The 16,967-nt window shown below is 34.2% G+C and overlaps 1 protein-coding gene across 1 annotated transcript in view; it reads right to left on the bottom strand.

Annotated features, from left to right (window-relative positions):
• ULK4 (unc-51 like kinase 4) overlaps nucleotides 1–16,967 on the bottom strand; it is a 213,383-nt gene that overhangs the window by 118,027 nt on the left and 78,389 nt on the right. The window contains exons 28-30 of the mRNA XM_083863372.1: nucleotides 12,641–12,692; nucleotides 12,399–12,543; nucleotides 7,221–7,313 (exon numbers count right to left, since the gene is read on the bottom strand). Coding sequence (XP_083719498.1) covers nucleotides 7,221–7,313; nucleotides 12,399–12,543; nucleotides 12,641–12,692 — 290 coding nt within the window. The remainder of the gene's footprint in view (nucleotides 1–7,220; nucleotides 7,314–12,398; nucleotides 12,544–12,640; nucleotides 12,693–16,967) is intronic.

Below are 16,967 nucleotides of genomic sequence, written 5' to 3'. Positions count from 1 at the left end.
AGAATTTTAAAAAAATGCTTTTGTGGTAGAGGGTAAATTATGAAACAATTGTTTTCAAACACTGGAAGCAGTCCTGATTGTTACAGGATTACAAAGTCAGCTATACTTTCTGCTGAGATAAGTTCAGATAAAACTGGAGCCAATATGTCTGTTCTTAAAGGTCACCTGCCAACCTTTATGATTGAAACAATAAAAAGCTGCAGCCTTGAAAGAAAATTATACAAATAACTTAGCTAAAGCATAAAATCACATCAAGCATTGCATTAAGACAAAGCTTAAAGCTGATTTATCCCCAATTTTGCATATATGTGCTCAAGCAAGAGTGTGACTTTATCACACTCTTCATTGCTATCTTACATAGTTTTACGAAGGAATTGTCTTAAAGCTGGTGAAAGAGGAGTTTAGCTATGGGATTTATTACATAGACTGTTCATATTCTAAACCAAAAGTATTTTGGTTATTCACAGACTGTTACATAATTTATATTAAATTAGGTCCTACGCTGTCTGGAAAACATACAGAATCATCATGATATACATGCATCATGATATACAAGCAAATCATAATACTAAAGAACAATACTATTTCCATCTCATTTAAATCTATATATAAATAAACAATGCTGGCTTAAAATAATTGGTGATCTGATTTTAAAAGACTTGCTATCAGTATAATCTGAATTTTTAATATACTAACAATTTTCAGAATGAGATTGTGCCTCCAATTTTGCTTTCCAACCATATACAAGACTGGTTTTTCTAAGAAATCCAAAATTACTTTCTTGCAAAACAAATGCCTACTGAAGGACACTAAACACTAAAGGTTTTTTGTTACAGGTTTGATACCTTAAAAATTTAAAAGACAGAAAATGTGATGTTATCAGAGACACTTTAGAGAAAAGTTGGATAGGAGAGTTTGGAAATCTGGGTATTATAGACATTCTAAGCTGAATAAATGAGTAGAAATTATTCTGAAGAACAGAACTGGTGGACATGCACAAAGCAAGAACCAAGACATTCATTTTAAAGAAATGAAATGTCAAATCCATGACAGATTCTTTGAACCCTACTAAGGGCTCTTAAAAAACAGGCATGACTGTTCAGATTGAAAAGGTTGGGAGAGACAGCTAAAGGAGAAAATATTCCAGAAATTTATGCAGTAGTGTGCTTCTTTTTAAGATGAGCAAGATGATGGCATAAAATTAAGTGGCAAGAGATCAGATCAGACAATGAAATACAAAGAAAATACCTGAAGATGATAAATCTTTATATACATGTGGTTATGTTATAGACTAACTATTTATACTGAAAGTGACTTGTGAAATCTCTCTTTCAGTCCACATAAATGAAATGAAGGTCACTCCTCAATAGCTACCATCCACAGAAAACCACATCATTTTATATGGGTTCTGAAAAAAAAAATCTCATAAGTGCCTGAGAAAGCCTCCAGAAAGTATTCCCACACACTTGACTCCTGCCTGTAGTCTTCTCTGGGCACCTACTATTGAAGAGAAGGGAGAGGACTGGACAGTGGTTTAAATTTGTTTCATGCTGAACAGACGATTCATGACAGAAATTAATCCACTCAATTCTGCAGCTCCAGCTGCAGCAACCCAACCAGCTGACTCTTCCTCATTTGCTACTTATATTCACAAAGCCAAAATTTCACTATTGAAAGTAAAAATATCCAAGAATGAATGGTATTTGCTCCTTTTTAATGTTTTACCTTATTTGAACCTTCCAACATGACTCTTTTCAAAAATTCACTTAACAGTAACATCAAATATTTGTCTCACATTTTTACAAGCTAGATATTCAGTAACTGATCAGCAGCAACACGAAAGAGGAAACAAAATTACAGGTTTAAGGTTAATAGCTTATTTCTTTACTAAAGCAGAGCTAAAGCTTTTATAAAATGTAACACTAAGGAGTTGTGTTTTACATTAAAAATGGTGATTAGTATTACATTCTGTACATGACTAGACTATGAGAACTCTCTTGCAATGATGAACTCTGACCACTGCTTTTGATATGAATTACAATGATGTGCAACTTGACAACACTGTTATTAGCTGACACAAAACTTAACATTTTAAGAGTGTTTCTGGGGAAGTCTTCCTGCCTGACGTTTTTCCATAAGGCACGATATATATAAACATTACACCAAACAATAGGAACAACAAGATCATAAAAATTCTCTGCTGTTTTATATTATCATTACTTCTCTAAAAGAAAAATCAGGGGTTTTACAACTCAATTTCCATAGATGTGAAACTAGCATAATCAAAATCAGGTTCTAAATCTACATAAACATTCCCTAAAGTTCTAATAAAACAGTTTCATCCTCTGGCAATCTCTCTCAATCCATCTGGATTGTGATTTTCTCACTAATGTTGTACACCTCTAACACGTAATTCTGCTCCTCAGTTTAGCTGGACTAGGCCCTAAGGCTTATCTGTTATCAGAACTATTCCATTTTATTTTATTCATATTCATTATAGAAAATAAAACAACACAAAAAACCAGAGAAGTAATTTAGAAGCAAATAGACCTACTTTTTAAAGTGAGCATTTCAACCTTAAACTAGGAAGTTAAAATGACTAATGAGAAGAGCAAAGTGTTTTTAAAGCAATTAATATAAGCCCACATTAATCAAGGAAAGCACTAAAGCACTAGTCCTCTAGTATAATGGCAAAGAAACTACAGCAGGTTTGAAGACAACCTATGCACAACACCAGCAAATGAACTGAATCAGGCAATTAATCTAGCAATTAAAAACATCACACTGAACTCCAAAGAGTTTGGTTTTGGTTTGGGGTTTGTTTGGGGATTTTTACTCCTTATTTTTTGAAATCAAGGGTAAAGGTTTTAGACAATTTCAGAATACAGTGGAATGTAACTAAACACTGATGTAGATCACAACAGTGATCTGAATATGAAAAGATGATCAAATTATTACTAACACAGACCCTAAAATGTGCCTTTAATGGTCTTTAATACATAATGCATAGGTACAAAAAGCACAAATGAAGTTTGAAAATCAGACAATTCTTGGATGACTCCAAAGATACTATGACAGTTACTTTGATTAGTCAAGACAATATGCTGCAACATACAAGGATAATCCATCTATCATCTTCACAGGTACTAGATCTGTGGCATTTAGAAGCAGTAGATTTTTTTGTTGTTGCTCTTCAGCACCTTCATGTTTTGGTTTCTAATGCATTTTCCCCTTTTTAATTAGTTTTTAGCTAGCTGTTTCTCCCTCAGGAAATGACCTTAATAGAATACTGGAATTCAGAATACTCTCCCACTTCCATGATCATTATCTGATACAATACCTGAAATTTCCTACACTTCTTTTCTATTGCCTTTACTGTCTCCCTTTCTTGAAACCAAAATTGTCTGTTTTATCAATCTGTAAAATTCAGACTCCATAGTTTAGAAGGTTTAGCTTTCAGATAGATATATTATTGTCAGCAAATGCTATGTATTTCTCCCTAAAGGTAGGCCAAGTAGCTGCCTAAGAGAGCACACAGTTACATTTTGTAAGGTTCTCTGTAAGGCCAAAAGGCAGCTTAATAATCATGATCCAGTAAAAGTTTCCTGGAGTGGCACAGTATAGATTCTTTCACAGCAGTCAAAATATTTAAGAGCAGCTAATTGGTATATCATATAGGTATAATAGTTTTAAGAGAAATTAAGAAATTCACATAAACTCCTCACTACTAGAAAAAACCTAGCAATCTGAACATTATAGACCACAGCAAAGAGCATAAAAGACTCAAAGCAGGAACTAAAAAAAAAAACCCAGCCCTTTCTAGGTAATGTCTGGTACAATTCACCAAGAACAATTAATGCAAAGAGAAAAAAAAAAAAAACCTAATGCAGACTTACGGTAGTCTAGAAATTAATCATTAACTGAAGCTACAACTTTCCTTAATATCAGTGATTTGTTTTGAAATCAGCAGTCTCAATACAGCTAAATATAACTCTGCTATTAATTCTCACACTGATTTTCATATTCACAATCTTTCTTATCACAAAACACTAAAAATTCTTGAAGAAGACAAGGAAATAGGTATTTAGGAGAGCCACAACAGGATATTACTAAAACATTTAAAGCTAGACTATTTGCTTTGAGCCAAGTATAAAACAGGTAACTGATGGACAAATTCGGTTCAAAGCTCACTCTTCCAATATCAGCTATTTTCTTAGTAAACAAACTCTAAGTGAGGTTGTATCAGACAGGAATTGCTGTGTGATGTAAAAGCAGTACAAAAGGGTACTTGATTCAATTATACTCTAACCCATTCAGGTCAGAACAGACAAGAAAACACTCATCCTTTTCTGAAAATGAATTTTCTTCCTGTGGATGCTCATATGATCAGATGCCCAAATAATTAAAAGTGTCCACAGAAACACATTAAAGTTGGGGATTTTTTCAGCTACCATCTTACACAAGAGAGAACTTATGTTGGTGAGAGATCTAATTCTGCAACACACTAATGGGATATCACTAGAGTTTTTCACTGCTAAATTGAAAAGCAATGGAGTGGAAGAGCTCTCACAACAGAGAATGTTAAAAATTACCTCAACAGTGGAGCAATGGCAAAGAGTACAAAGTTGTTTTTTTTAATTCTTATTAAATGCTAATTAAAGGAATTCAAAACATGCATTTTACCTATAGTATTTTTATCATAAGCTATATTTTGATGTTAAAAAACATCAAAAATTTAATTTTATTTGAATATCTGTGTCTATGCCATATATAACCAACGACCTGTAATAGAAAACAGAAATGTCCACAAATAGTAGGAGTAAGATGGAATGCCTTTCCTCTGATATCACAATTTAGCTAATTTACAGTATCAGTTATGAAAAAAAAGAAAACAAAGAAATGGAGTGCATCTGTCTGCCTTCAAGTGCTAAAATAAGAACTGCTCAAATGCAGATGCCTCTATCAGAGAGCACAGGTAAAAACCTGAGCTGATGGTAAGATGAGTGAGATTCTAGAAAATTGGTAGAATTAATAAAGAGAGAGCAAGAAAGCAAGAATCTGTTAGGTGAATACATTTGAGAACAAGCTTTCATGGAACAAACAAAATAAAAGCACACCTTGTCCTCCCCCCAATTCACTTTCTACTTTAAAATATTACTAATAACTATTTTCAAAAGACATTGCAACAGCAAGGTAAATACTAATTTAACATTTTTTCATTTTACAATCTTTTTGCTAGTACCACTTTTATTTATTCAAAATTACAGGAGAAAGCATCCATCCTTGAAAGCCAGGCATTGCGGATAAAATGTAAGCTTGAAGAAGCCACAGCGACTCAGTGCAGTGACTCACATCACTCTCATCAGTACTGAAATGCAGTAGAGTTTTTCCACAAAGACCAAATTAAATCCCACAGGATTTGTGTCCAGTGTTATTTATTTACTCCCCATCACAATTTTTGATTTCATCTGTCTAATGAAAAGAGCAAGAGAGAGCTTATGCCTTGAGTAATTTTGAGCTTCATGAATACTGATTAATTACTCATTGAACCAAACCAGAACCAATTGTGATACAGTGTTCACTATAGCCTGTACCTGGTTTCCATTTTGCTCACCAGCAATTTGTATGAATATAAATATATTAGTCTCCTCTCTCATGTTTTCGAAGCATTGACTACTTCCTGCAAAATTTATTGGGAAGCCAAAGAATAAGGAAAAAGATAGACCAAGAGAATTGCCTAAACTGTGCTCCTTTAGAAACCCAGCCAAACGAACAATTTAGTGAAAGTAAGAGAGGACTTGTAAATTATGTGAGAAATACAACAGTTACAGATGGGTTAGAATCTCGAATCTGACAGCCAGTCATTAAGTAAGAGTGCTGGACACACTGGTATTTCAAATTATTAATAGTTCATTGAATATCCACAGCTGCACTAGCTGTACAGCTTTTTAAAGAAAAACTTGTGTGATGCCAGATGACCATGAGGATGAGTGTGCATCCACAAGCTACCTATATTGGTAGATTGTGCCATACATAATGGCAAATATGTATGATTTCTCAATTAAAGCAAATTCAGTAGGGAGAGGAAATGTGCTGCCAATATAGCCAGCATTCTAGTTACAAAAATATTCTGCATAACTCTTAAAAGTACAAAGTACTATAATATCTGTGGGTTAAATCTAAACATGGAAAGCTGTTCTATTTGTTTCTAGAATATATAAAAACCTACAGTAGCATAAACAGCTTCTTTACAATGAAAACTGTTTTATACAATTCAAAACATTTAAAATCTCAAGCCACCCTTTTTCTTAGTTAATTTGTAGTCTACTTAGTATGTTAAAGCACCATTCCCAGTAGCATAATAAAAGATTAAAAGAGGATGTTTTGTAATAAAAAGTGGGAAAACAAATTAAATTTCCTTATGGTTTTGTTTTGTTTTGGTTTGGTTTGGTTTTTTGTTTGTTTTTCATTATTGTTGTGCTCATTTCAATCAATCAAAGCAGAAGGTACAATGCTCAGCAACCTCTGAGCCATAACGCTATCAGACACTACAAATAGACAATGGCCAATGACATGCAAAACCACATTTTTGCGCATATCCAGGAAGATAGAGAAATCCTTCTTTATTGCTATCAACTCACACAGTTTAAGTTGTATGACACAGTTTTTAAATTTTTTTCTGTATATCACAGTCTAAATTTTGGAACAAGAAGGAAGAGATATTAAGATACTTCTAAACATACTGAGTCTACCTATACCAAAAATTAAAATCCGTATTTAGGAATTTTAAGGGTAGATATATTTGCAGGAGAAATTACCAGCTTTCAAGTGAATTGACTGGTGTAAACAGCAAACATCTAACAAACACACTACCTTTGTCCTAGCCACAAATATGGTTAGCTGAACAACAATTTTTATAAGGTTTTAGGTTTGGTATAGATTTTTTACATTTTTAAAAATAATTCTAATGTTAAAATTCTTATGATTTTGTCTCTAGTGTTCCATTAGCTAAATCCTCATTAAAATGATCAGGATTCATTTAAATTGACACAAAAGATGTAAGATATGTTCTATAACAAACACTCTCCAATGATTTCTCTATATCAGAATGCTAGTCAAAGTAATACAATAGTGAGGTCTGTTATTGCTAATCCCTAATAGGAAAGAAGAAATTGAAACAGAAGGAACCCAGAGCAACAGAGAATGCATAGTTGTATCACCTCACGGAAGCAGGGCTGTGCTCACTCAGGGCCACCAGCAGTTTCAGAGCATACATTGGTACCGGGTCTGGAGCCAGCAGAATGTGCTCATACCTGAAAGGCAAGGTGGGGAAGGGGCAGAAAGAATGGGGGGAAAAAAGTCAAGAGATACACATCAAAAGTTGTTATTAAAAATTCATCATTTCCCATTTCTAAACTTTGTAACTACAATGGAAATATGAGATTGCTTCAAATTGTACAAAAAAAATAAATGAGACTCACTTAGAAGCAGCATTTTAAAATCAGCATCAGATTAAATTTAAAACCAGCATTATTAAGAGAATTTTTAGAGATTTTTAGACACTTTTAGAGAGATAATTATAAAATATATAATAATACACATGCTTCTCTGCATATATGTACATATACAGGTTTGCAGGTTATATATATAAAACATGCATGTTTTATAACTATAAATTATAGCAAAATATATTTATAAAACATTCATCTTGTCTACATACACAAGATTTATTTGCTGATCTATATTATTTTATACATTAAAAAATCTATTATTTAAGAGACAAATAGTAAATGAGCCTCAAAATATCAGGTAGAAGATTTATTGAGTGCTTAGCAAGATGATCAATCAAATTATATATAATTAAGTTCTATATTTCATATACATAGTCATTTTTTCTCAAAATTGAGAGAAACTCAAATTGAGGTTTATATTTTATCTCTAATTTTAAAAAAATATGGCTTTCACTGCAGCATACTTTCATTCTCCAAGTCATATAGACCAAAAGAATATAAAAATACTCAATGTTTATCGAGAGCTGTGGCAGAAAACACACCAAGAAAAACCTCCTTGAAACATTTCCAAGTATCACCTCATGGAAATCTCAGTAAGGGAAAACAAGCTGCTGAAAAACAAAATGGACCTTGCTGTTGCTACTAACATTCTAATGATACCCACTCAACACACAGGGCTAATTTTACTGTATTTAAACAAAAATGTACGTGGATGGCAGTAGAATACAATGACAGAAGTGAGAAAGATGTAAGCATAGAAAACCACAAATCAACTATCTCAAAACACAGTCTTTGATTTCAACTAGTCCTACTCCAAATAAGTAGAACTAATAGAACAAGAAGTGCAAATTTCTTCATTTGCAAAAAAACCCATGAAGAATTAATGAAGAACAAATAAAAGGAGGAATTGTAGGAAAACACAGTGGGTTATCATGTTATGAGCAACAAAATGCTTCCACAAAAAGAAAAAACTTGTGTTCTGGTAGAGGGAGGGGGAATCACGCAAGTAATCGCAAATTTTACTTCACATCTTGAGATCCCTAGTGCTGTCTGAAGTGAGGAATCTGGATCACTTCCACCACCCTCATGTTAGCACGTACCCTAATGTGTGTTAGCTCTTCCCCTCTCTGTAGGCACCTCAGCACTCTGACTGGTGCAGGAAGGAAATCTAGGAGATGCTTTGCATGGCTATGACGAGGAGGGACAAACACACTAGCCATGTAGTCTTGAGGTAGCCTGTGGGAGTTCCCTCATAAGGGCTAACACTCCTACACAAGCACACAGCCTATGGGCAATGTGTCATGGCTATTACATACTTGAATGTGCCTCTATAGGGCTGAAAAGCACATTAGAGTATCTCTAGAATTATCTGTTAGAAGTCAGTGTTGGCTACAGGTCTTTAGCAATTAAACTCTCTCTTTTACAAAGAACAGATTCCAATTCCCCAAACAATTTCTTACTGATCAATAAAAAAATCTCTTAATACATTAGTAGACACTGATTCCAAGAGCCCTACATATGAGTAATACATACTCCTACCAAACATAATGGAACTTGCAACTTTATTTTTTTTCAGAGTCCACAACTAAATCTTCTGAGGCAATCAAAGATGCTATCACGTGGCTCAGATGCCAGAAGTTATCTTTCACTGCATAAGACATGGATTTAAGTCTCCAAAACTGTTATTCCTAACAGTAGTAACAAATGAATGAGCCATGCTAGCTTAAAAATCTGACACTTGGCAACATACTCATTTATATAAACACATCAGTATGATCCCTAAACAGGGTCCACCTTAACAATTTTAAGCTTTCTATGTATTACACTTGAGAGACACTATTATTTAATAACTTAGCACATTTGGCATCCTAATTTCTTGAGGTTCAATAAAAAAAGTCTCACTTCACTTCCTTTTCCTTGAAACCCTCTTCTCCCCTCCCCCGAGGTAATATTAGGAAGGGATATTTCTAAGGGAAGATGTGGTGATCCATCAAACCAAATACCACATGAGAAAACGCAGATTACAAGAGTCAATGCCTCAGCAATTAATATAAACACATTGCCTGAATAAAGGCCATTAGGAGCTATGAATATATGAATCTTCTCAGAAGGGAAAATAAGCCATGCTTGAGATACTTTATTAAATGAATGAGTCATCAAATGATTTCACTGCCACTTCATAACACAGAACAGTTTAGTAACAGTAGCTGTAGAGAGTATTTTATAAGAGTTTTGTGAACTCCAGGTACTACATTGTAAGGAGTTATTTTGTCAGTCTTTTCTATGAACACCCTTAACTAAGGGAACTAAAGATTTAGGGATGCAGACTCTCTTAAGCTCTTAAAAAAAGAATATTATGTCAAGTATCTTGGATTTCATACTTGTAGAACTGGCTTGGTAGTCTACTGAGAACGAGCTACATAAACCTTCAAATAAAATAAAATTTTATTTACACATTTCTCTCTTTTTGCTGATTCTCGCTCTATTTTTAATGATATATAATGACAAATATTAAGAATTAAAATGAAATTGAGCTGATATTTCAATTTTTGATTAAAAAATCTGGATATAAAGCATTTGCGATGTGTTCACTGTCTATAGCTGCAGGTTTCATTTTGGTTATGAAACATTCAGGAAAATAGTATTTCAATGAACTGAAATTTAATGACACTGTTTCATTCAATTCAATCAAAACCCTATGAGGAAGCTAACTTTGTGATCTATAAATGCACAAATATTTAATGGAATTACTATTTTATTGATGATGCAGAAGATGAGAAAAAAGTAATCACAGCACTCCTGCATTTATCTTAAAATGAAACCAATTTACATTTTATACATAGTGACCCACATTCTATTTCAGGGGTCTATTTCAAGCTTTACATTTAAATGAATTAATTTGAGAAGGATATTTATAGGAATAAAATATACACACAAATGTATAAGATTACAGTCTTCCCTAAAAAAAAAAATCCCATATCAAAACCAGATGTTACTCTCTTCCATATTCAACAGCTCTCAGTTCTCAGATTCAAAAGGGGTGGAAATATCTACTTCCCTCCATAGAGTGCCCATGAACAAATGGCCATCACACACCTCCCCCTCTTTTGACTGTCCTCCAGCTGAGTCAGATTCTGTGCCATCCCTTACCAAGCAACAGAAAGACTAAAGAGTATCAGCAAAAAGCTCTTCAGCCTCCAATGTTCTACCTCAGTTTTAAGAGATCTTGAGTTTTCAAGTAACCCATATTTCTCAAGATAGAGCTTTACACTTTCTTTACAAGTAGATTATGCTGACTCTTAGAACCCCTTCCTTCTCATCTCTGCTAATGAGATGAGGAAACTGATTCAGGAATTAATTAAATTCTGGATCCAAGATTCTGAGCTGCTGAAAGATCCTTTTTCATACATTTGCCACAAGCACATGCTAAGATGGCACAAGTGAAGTCCCCAGCATAGAATCATATTTCGTCTCAGGACGAAAAGCTCTTCCACTCAACTGAGCTAGTAATCTTGGAGACAAAAGTCTGTTGGCTGTTTTCCTTCTAATCCTAGTTTCCTTCCTTTCCTAGTTTTTAATTAGCATGACATATCCCTCCGAACACACATCCTCCAGTTCAATGAGAAATGTTGTATAAGATGGACATGTCTACAAAAAGCAAGTTTCAGAGCAAGGACAGAACTCTGTCTCCTTTGACTCCAGGTCTCTTCACCTATCTGAAGAAAATTATCTGACAGTTTTTAATAATGCATATACTCTATTTTAAAAATAGTATTCCCAACTGCCATTTTAACTTGTACTGATACATTCTACATTTCCCAGAGGAAAAAAACGTGAAGAAAGGTGTTGGAAGTAAGTTTCTATACAACTGTAAGATTTCAATTCAATTCTCTGTCACAGAGAAAAGTTTACGCACCATGCATGAATAAAATTTTGGTCCTCAAGCTGGAAGAACATTATTCAATTAGCAGAGAAAGTCTCATATTTGGAAAAAGACACTGGGTTTCTGATCATAATCCAGCATCCATTCCTCCAGCCTTCTTCCATTTATTTAATGTAGGGGTGGAGAACAATTTTCTCACTTAGGGCAGCTAAGTATTGGCCATTTTTAACTTTTGAGGACCACATAGGAAAATACACTGTAGCATTATTAGAATAATGTAAAACACAACTGATGACTCATCACTACTGTACTCATCTCATGTTCCTTCCCTTTACTCACAGATGTTACCAGCTCACAGTCAATGTGTGCATAACACAGAGAGCTCTCTTTATGCTCACCTGCAAGTCAGCATGAGAGGCCTCATTTGACCATAAACCATGAAAATGAAGTTCCAGAGCACATCTGGCCTACAGGCTGTAGTTTCATCTACTCTGCTGTAGGGTTTTTCTGCTGCTTGGGGCAGCAGGAAAGCACAGCAATTTAGGGGCGATAACTTCTGGGTGAATCATTAAGGATTAATCCATGATTTTAAAAAAATTATATATGTCGTTCCATATGTTTTCAGAACATCTTAAATAAAGCTACAATATCCAAAATGCACAAAAAGATGTTGTAGTTATAATGTTCTGACTTTATTAGAAGAACAAAGGGGAGAATTTAAATCACATCCCACAGGCTAGAGGGAATCCTGTTTTGATCCAAGAGTAGCCAGAGGCACAGTATCAGAAATGAGCATCAGACAGGAGTTGTGTTTGTGTTGCATATGACAAAATACTAAATAAACCTAGGAGGAGATGTTAGGCAAAGAACTCTGGCAGCAGTTAATTGCAATTCCCCTTCTGACTTAGTCATTTAAACATAGAAAGGATGGCTAAAACAAATACACTGTCAAAACTGTTTGCCTATCAAGTTATTTCCCATTACAGGAGCAATATTATACTTACTGAGGCAGCAGTAAATCTCTAATGAGAGACAGAAGCTTGTTGTTTGAGTTGAGGCTCTCCCCTTTCTTCTCAGCCATGACTTCATGGCTTAAAAGCAGTGATGTGGTTTCTGAGAGCAACTGCAAGCTGAAGAGTCTCCATTCCACTTGAAAATAAAGGTGCCAAGGATGTGACCACACTGAAATATAACTAAAACAAACTGGATTTCATGGAAACTGTAGCTGACGTGTCTGCATACTTACCATTCTGACTGTGGACCAAAGAAACAAGTGGTGGGAGGATAGAGTCTTCAACCTAAAACAGAGAATTAGAAAGACGTAGCTTAGATCATTCACAGAGGAAAAAGATCTAAGAGATATACTATCATCTAAGTTTAGTTTGCTGCTAAAGCCCTCAATCAAAAGTTGAATAATCATGAAAATTCAGCCATAATCACTCTTATAAAGCCACCAAGTTCATTTTTCTCTGATAAACTGCCACAAATTTACAGACATTAATGTACTTTTATATAGAAAACAACAGTAACTTTGGTATCATTCACTGACAGGGACTTTTAATTTAAAGTACAAAACTCAGTGCAGATGTAAGATATTAAGAAAAAAATAGTATTGAGCATCTTAATCTTGATGCTTTAATCCATAAACTAATCACTGAATAGAGTCCAGATGAAAAATAGAATGGCATAGAATTAAAATACATCAGAAAAGATGTACTACTTCTAATGAAATATCCCTAAGCTTAATACAAAGTCTTGAAAATATTTTAACTTCTTCCCTTCTGATAATACAGAGTCTTCCACTAAAATGTAAATTTACATTACTAAAGATTTGCATTATGAAAAAATACAATTCGGTCAACTTTTTATTGTCCATGAGGATATTGTTACAAATCTATCACCTGTCACAGGACTAGTTAGCTTAGCTCCATTTGAAATCAACTGATGATAAACTAGGCTATGGCTAAGTTAGAAAAATAGTGTATTATTAGTCTTCTCTACAAGAGAGTTCCTAATTCTTAAATCACTCTTAAAATGTAATTTATTTAGACAGGTCATGCTTGGGTTTTGAGGAGAGGATGGATGGACAATCCTGCAATTTTTAGGCATGCAACATGGATGCACACCTTGTCCTAACATTTACTTATACAAATAAAATTGCTGTGTACGTTCTCACTGCACTGTGGACAGGATTTGGCATAACAAGACTATGCTATAATCCCCTATGTGTTTTGTTTCAGTAATTAATATGAGAAGATAAAATTTCCCTAGTTATATGCAGCTACTAATAAGAAACATCTATAGAAGTTGAAAGCATGTATGAAAAGGGTCACTAATCAAAGTTAGTCTCTAGTCAGCAACAACTGCAGTTAGCAACTATTTCACTGCTAGTTGGTGTACTCTGTTAAATCAATCTCTGACATTACAGGACTCATTTACTTTAGCTTTTTTCATTTCTGAAAAATACTACTACCAAATTCTTTTGTTACAGACTTTCAACAGAAGTAGTAAAAGGATTCTGCTTGAGGTGTGGAAGCCAAACTACTCTTGCAAGTACAAATAGCCTTTATACCTATATAGATAATCCTATATATCAGAGATACAGTGACTTTTATAACATTTCATAATTTTGAAATATTTCATTGCCTTTTTGGTTAAATAATAAAACTATGCTGCATTCCAACAACTCCATTAGTGCAGGTTTCTAAAGCTGTTCTACAAATGGTAATGTATCAGTTATAACATACTGGTGAGGTAGGAAAAAAAATGTATGTACTTAAGATCTTCCAGTTCAAGAAACCTGTTCAAATCCTGCAAAGCTTCTCAAATGAAGAAGTATATATAAGTGGTAAATTAAAGGTGTGAAACAGAAAAGAGGAAAAGAAGCAGCTCTCAATTATCTGAACTAGCCTAGAGTCCCTGGATATTATGAATCACTCAACAGCAGGAGCATTGACTCAGACTTACACCAATTAAGATGACAGTACACAACAGTAAAATGCAACTTAAATTTCTAAACCTTGAAATCTTCTTTCACTTTAATCTAGCATTAACAGCAGTCTTTCCACATTAGTGAATGTAGTTAAGCCAGTCATAAGTATTTTCTAAGATAAATATATTTTCAACTGTCATTGTAAAGATAGTTCTTTAGGTCTTAAAAGACTGTAGTAGCTTATTCTGAACTTTTTATAACACAAACCTCAATTTTAGTAAACAAACTGTTTAGAAAGAATCTCCATAGATGTTTGCCTCATATCAGTTCAGTGTGGTGGGAAAACCAACTACATGAAGCACTAATCCTATGGAAAATTATTTTGTTATTCAAAAGCATATCAGAATGCATATACTGAAGGGGAAGCATATATTAAATTTTATATGAAACTTAAATCAGATACTTCCTAACTCCTCAACCCTAATATTCTCTCAATGCTATTTGGGTCACTGTTTTTCACTGCTGTGTACATAAATTTGTAAACAAGGCACGAACTTTGCATGTGATTATTAGGGTGAAATAAACTGAAGAGCAACAGTACATAAAATATGTTTAACAAATTCACCAGTAAATTGCAAATGTGCCTGTCATTTATGTATAGAGAAGAACGGTCTAAGTATTTTTGCACTGAAATAAATAGAAGAATATTCAAACAAGGAGTTATTTCCTTGTCTTTTGAATGGCTGCTGATATCTGTGTGGAATCAAATCTCCATATATGCAAGAAGATAAATCAGATACAGTTTTTTTTTGTCTCAGTCTTCATCACTAAGACTGCTTAACAAGAAAAGGATTTGTTTTTTTTTTTTAAAGCCCAAACAGACTAAATAGGTTGAATATGATTGTAGCTCTAGATGAGTTCCTACCACCTTTTAAATAGCCTGATACTCAGTTTATTATACATCCCTAGCTGCAGAAAGTCACCACTGTATAATTCTGTAATGATGGCATTCCAAAGCTGTGCTGCCATAACTGTGCTGTTATCAGTACCCTAACAGCAATGAAGTTCTAGAAACTTCCATACACACTACACACTTCCATACACACTCACATCTCCCAACTGTCACATATACGTACAGGACCAAATAAAAAACCAAAAAACAACCATAGCTCAAACCTGGTAATCCTGTTTCTGATAGCTGGAATGGAGTAGAAGAAGAGTATGAGAAATAGACCAAGCATAAATCATAAAACACGCCTCTAGTTTCTAGGAAAGTACCTCTTAAATTAAGAAACTTCCTAAGTTGATGTTGTATCTGTATTTTTGCGTTTTGTCAGTTCTCCGATATATTTGTCCCATCCTATCTTGAATGTATTTATACTTTTAGCATGTGCAATACTTACAGCACTGCATTTTACACTTCAAGTATGCCTTATGAAGACATATCCTTGCTTATTTTAAAGCAGCTAACTTGATACCCACATATTCTCACTTTACAAAAAGCATGAATGATTATTTCCAATTCATCTTTCCTATGCCATTCATAATACTACACTACAGAGCATTTTGTTTCCAAGATGAAGTTCTTTTCTACTCAGACCCTCTTTGCACCATTGAGCTGTACTTTTTCTTGATAAACTTCATTATCTCTGAGAGTGAATTACCACAACTGCATTCAGTATTTGAGACCTGAGTGCATCATGGCACAATATTTTCTGCTTTTCTGTCTGATCATTTACTAGTCATTTCTAATAATCTAGTTGTCTTTCTGAATACTGAGTATAAAGCTATCATTTCCATAGAAAAATAGTGCCAAAAGATTTCCAGAAGTTACAATAGTTTAGAGTTTGACACTGCATATGTAGAGTAGAAATTACTTTCCCATGTCCATTACTTATAATTTATCAGTATTGAACCGCATGCCATTATTTTCCTTTCACTCAAATCTTAAAACCTTCTGCAACTTCTCTGTCAGTTTTAATTTTCACTACTGTGAATAATTTAGTGCCATCAGTCAGTTCTGTCACCTCCCTATTCCCTCCCTTTTCTGGATTAGGAGCACATATTGCAACAAACCTTTGTAAGACACTACTCTTAAAATATCTAAATTTTTACAAACTCTATTCTTTCTGATCTCTATTCTCCACTTAGTAAATTTTAACTAGTTAGAAGCTGATTACCTTGTGGGTAAAAGGGAAGGGCCACTAGTGAATTTGAAGTCTTTGGTGCATGACTTTGTCAAAACGTTTTTGGAAATACAAGTATTCTACCCACAACCAGAACATCTGTCTCCATAATGTTGAGTAATTTCTGCAAGGAAAACTTGACTAGCGAGGAATAAGCATCATTGATAAGAGCCTCTTTACCTCTTTACCCATCCTCTTTACCCTCCTCCCGGTTCCCCTCACTTTAGGTATGTATACTGATTAATGAGGTCTTCTCTCAGTTGTCTTCTCTAGGCTGAAGAGGTCCAACACCCTCAGCCTTTCTTCATGAGAGATATGCTCCAATCCCAAATCATCTTTCTTCCTGCCTTCAAATTTCTCAAATTATTTGTTTGAAGCACAGCATACTTCTCAGTGTTTTAACATCATCAGTAATCTCTCAGAATGTAATAGAAAAAAATATCTAATGCATATTA

This window comes from Zosterops lateralis, assembly GCF_965231275.1.
Source record: "Zosterops lateralis genome assembly, chromosome: 1".
Classification (NCBI taxonomy): domain Eukaryota; kingdom Metazoa; phylum Chordata; class Aves; order Passeriformes; family Zosteropidae; genus Zosterops; species Zosterops lateralis.
The sequence above is the reverse complement of the archived record's forward strand: the minus strand, read 5'-3'. Positions and strand labels throughout refer to the sequence as shown.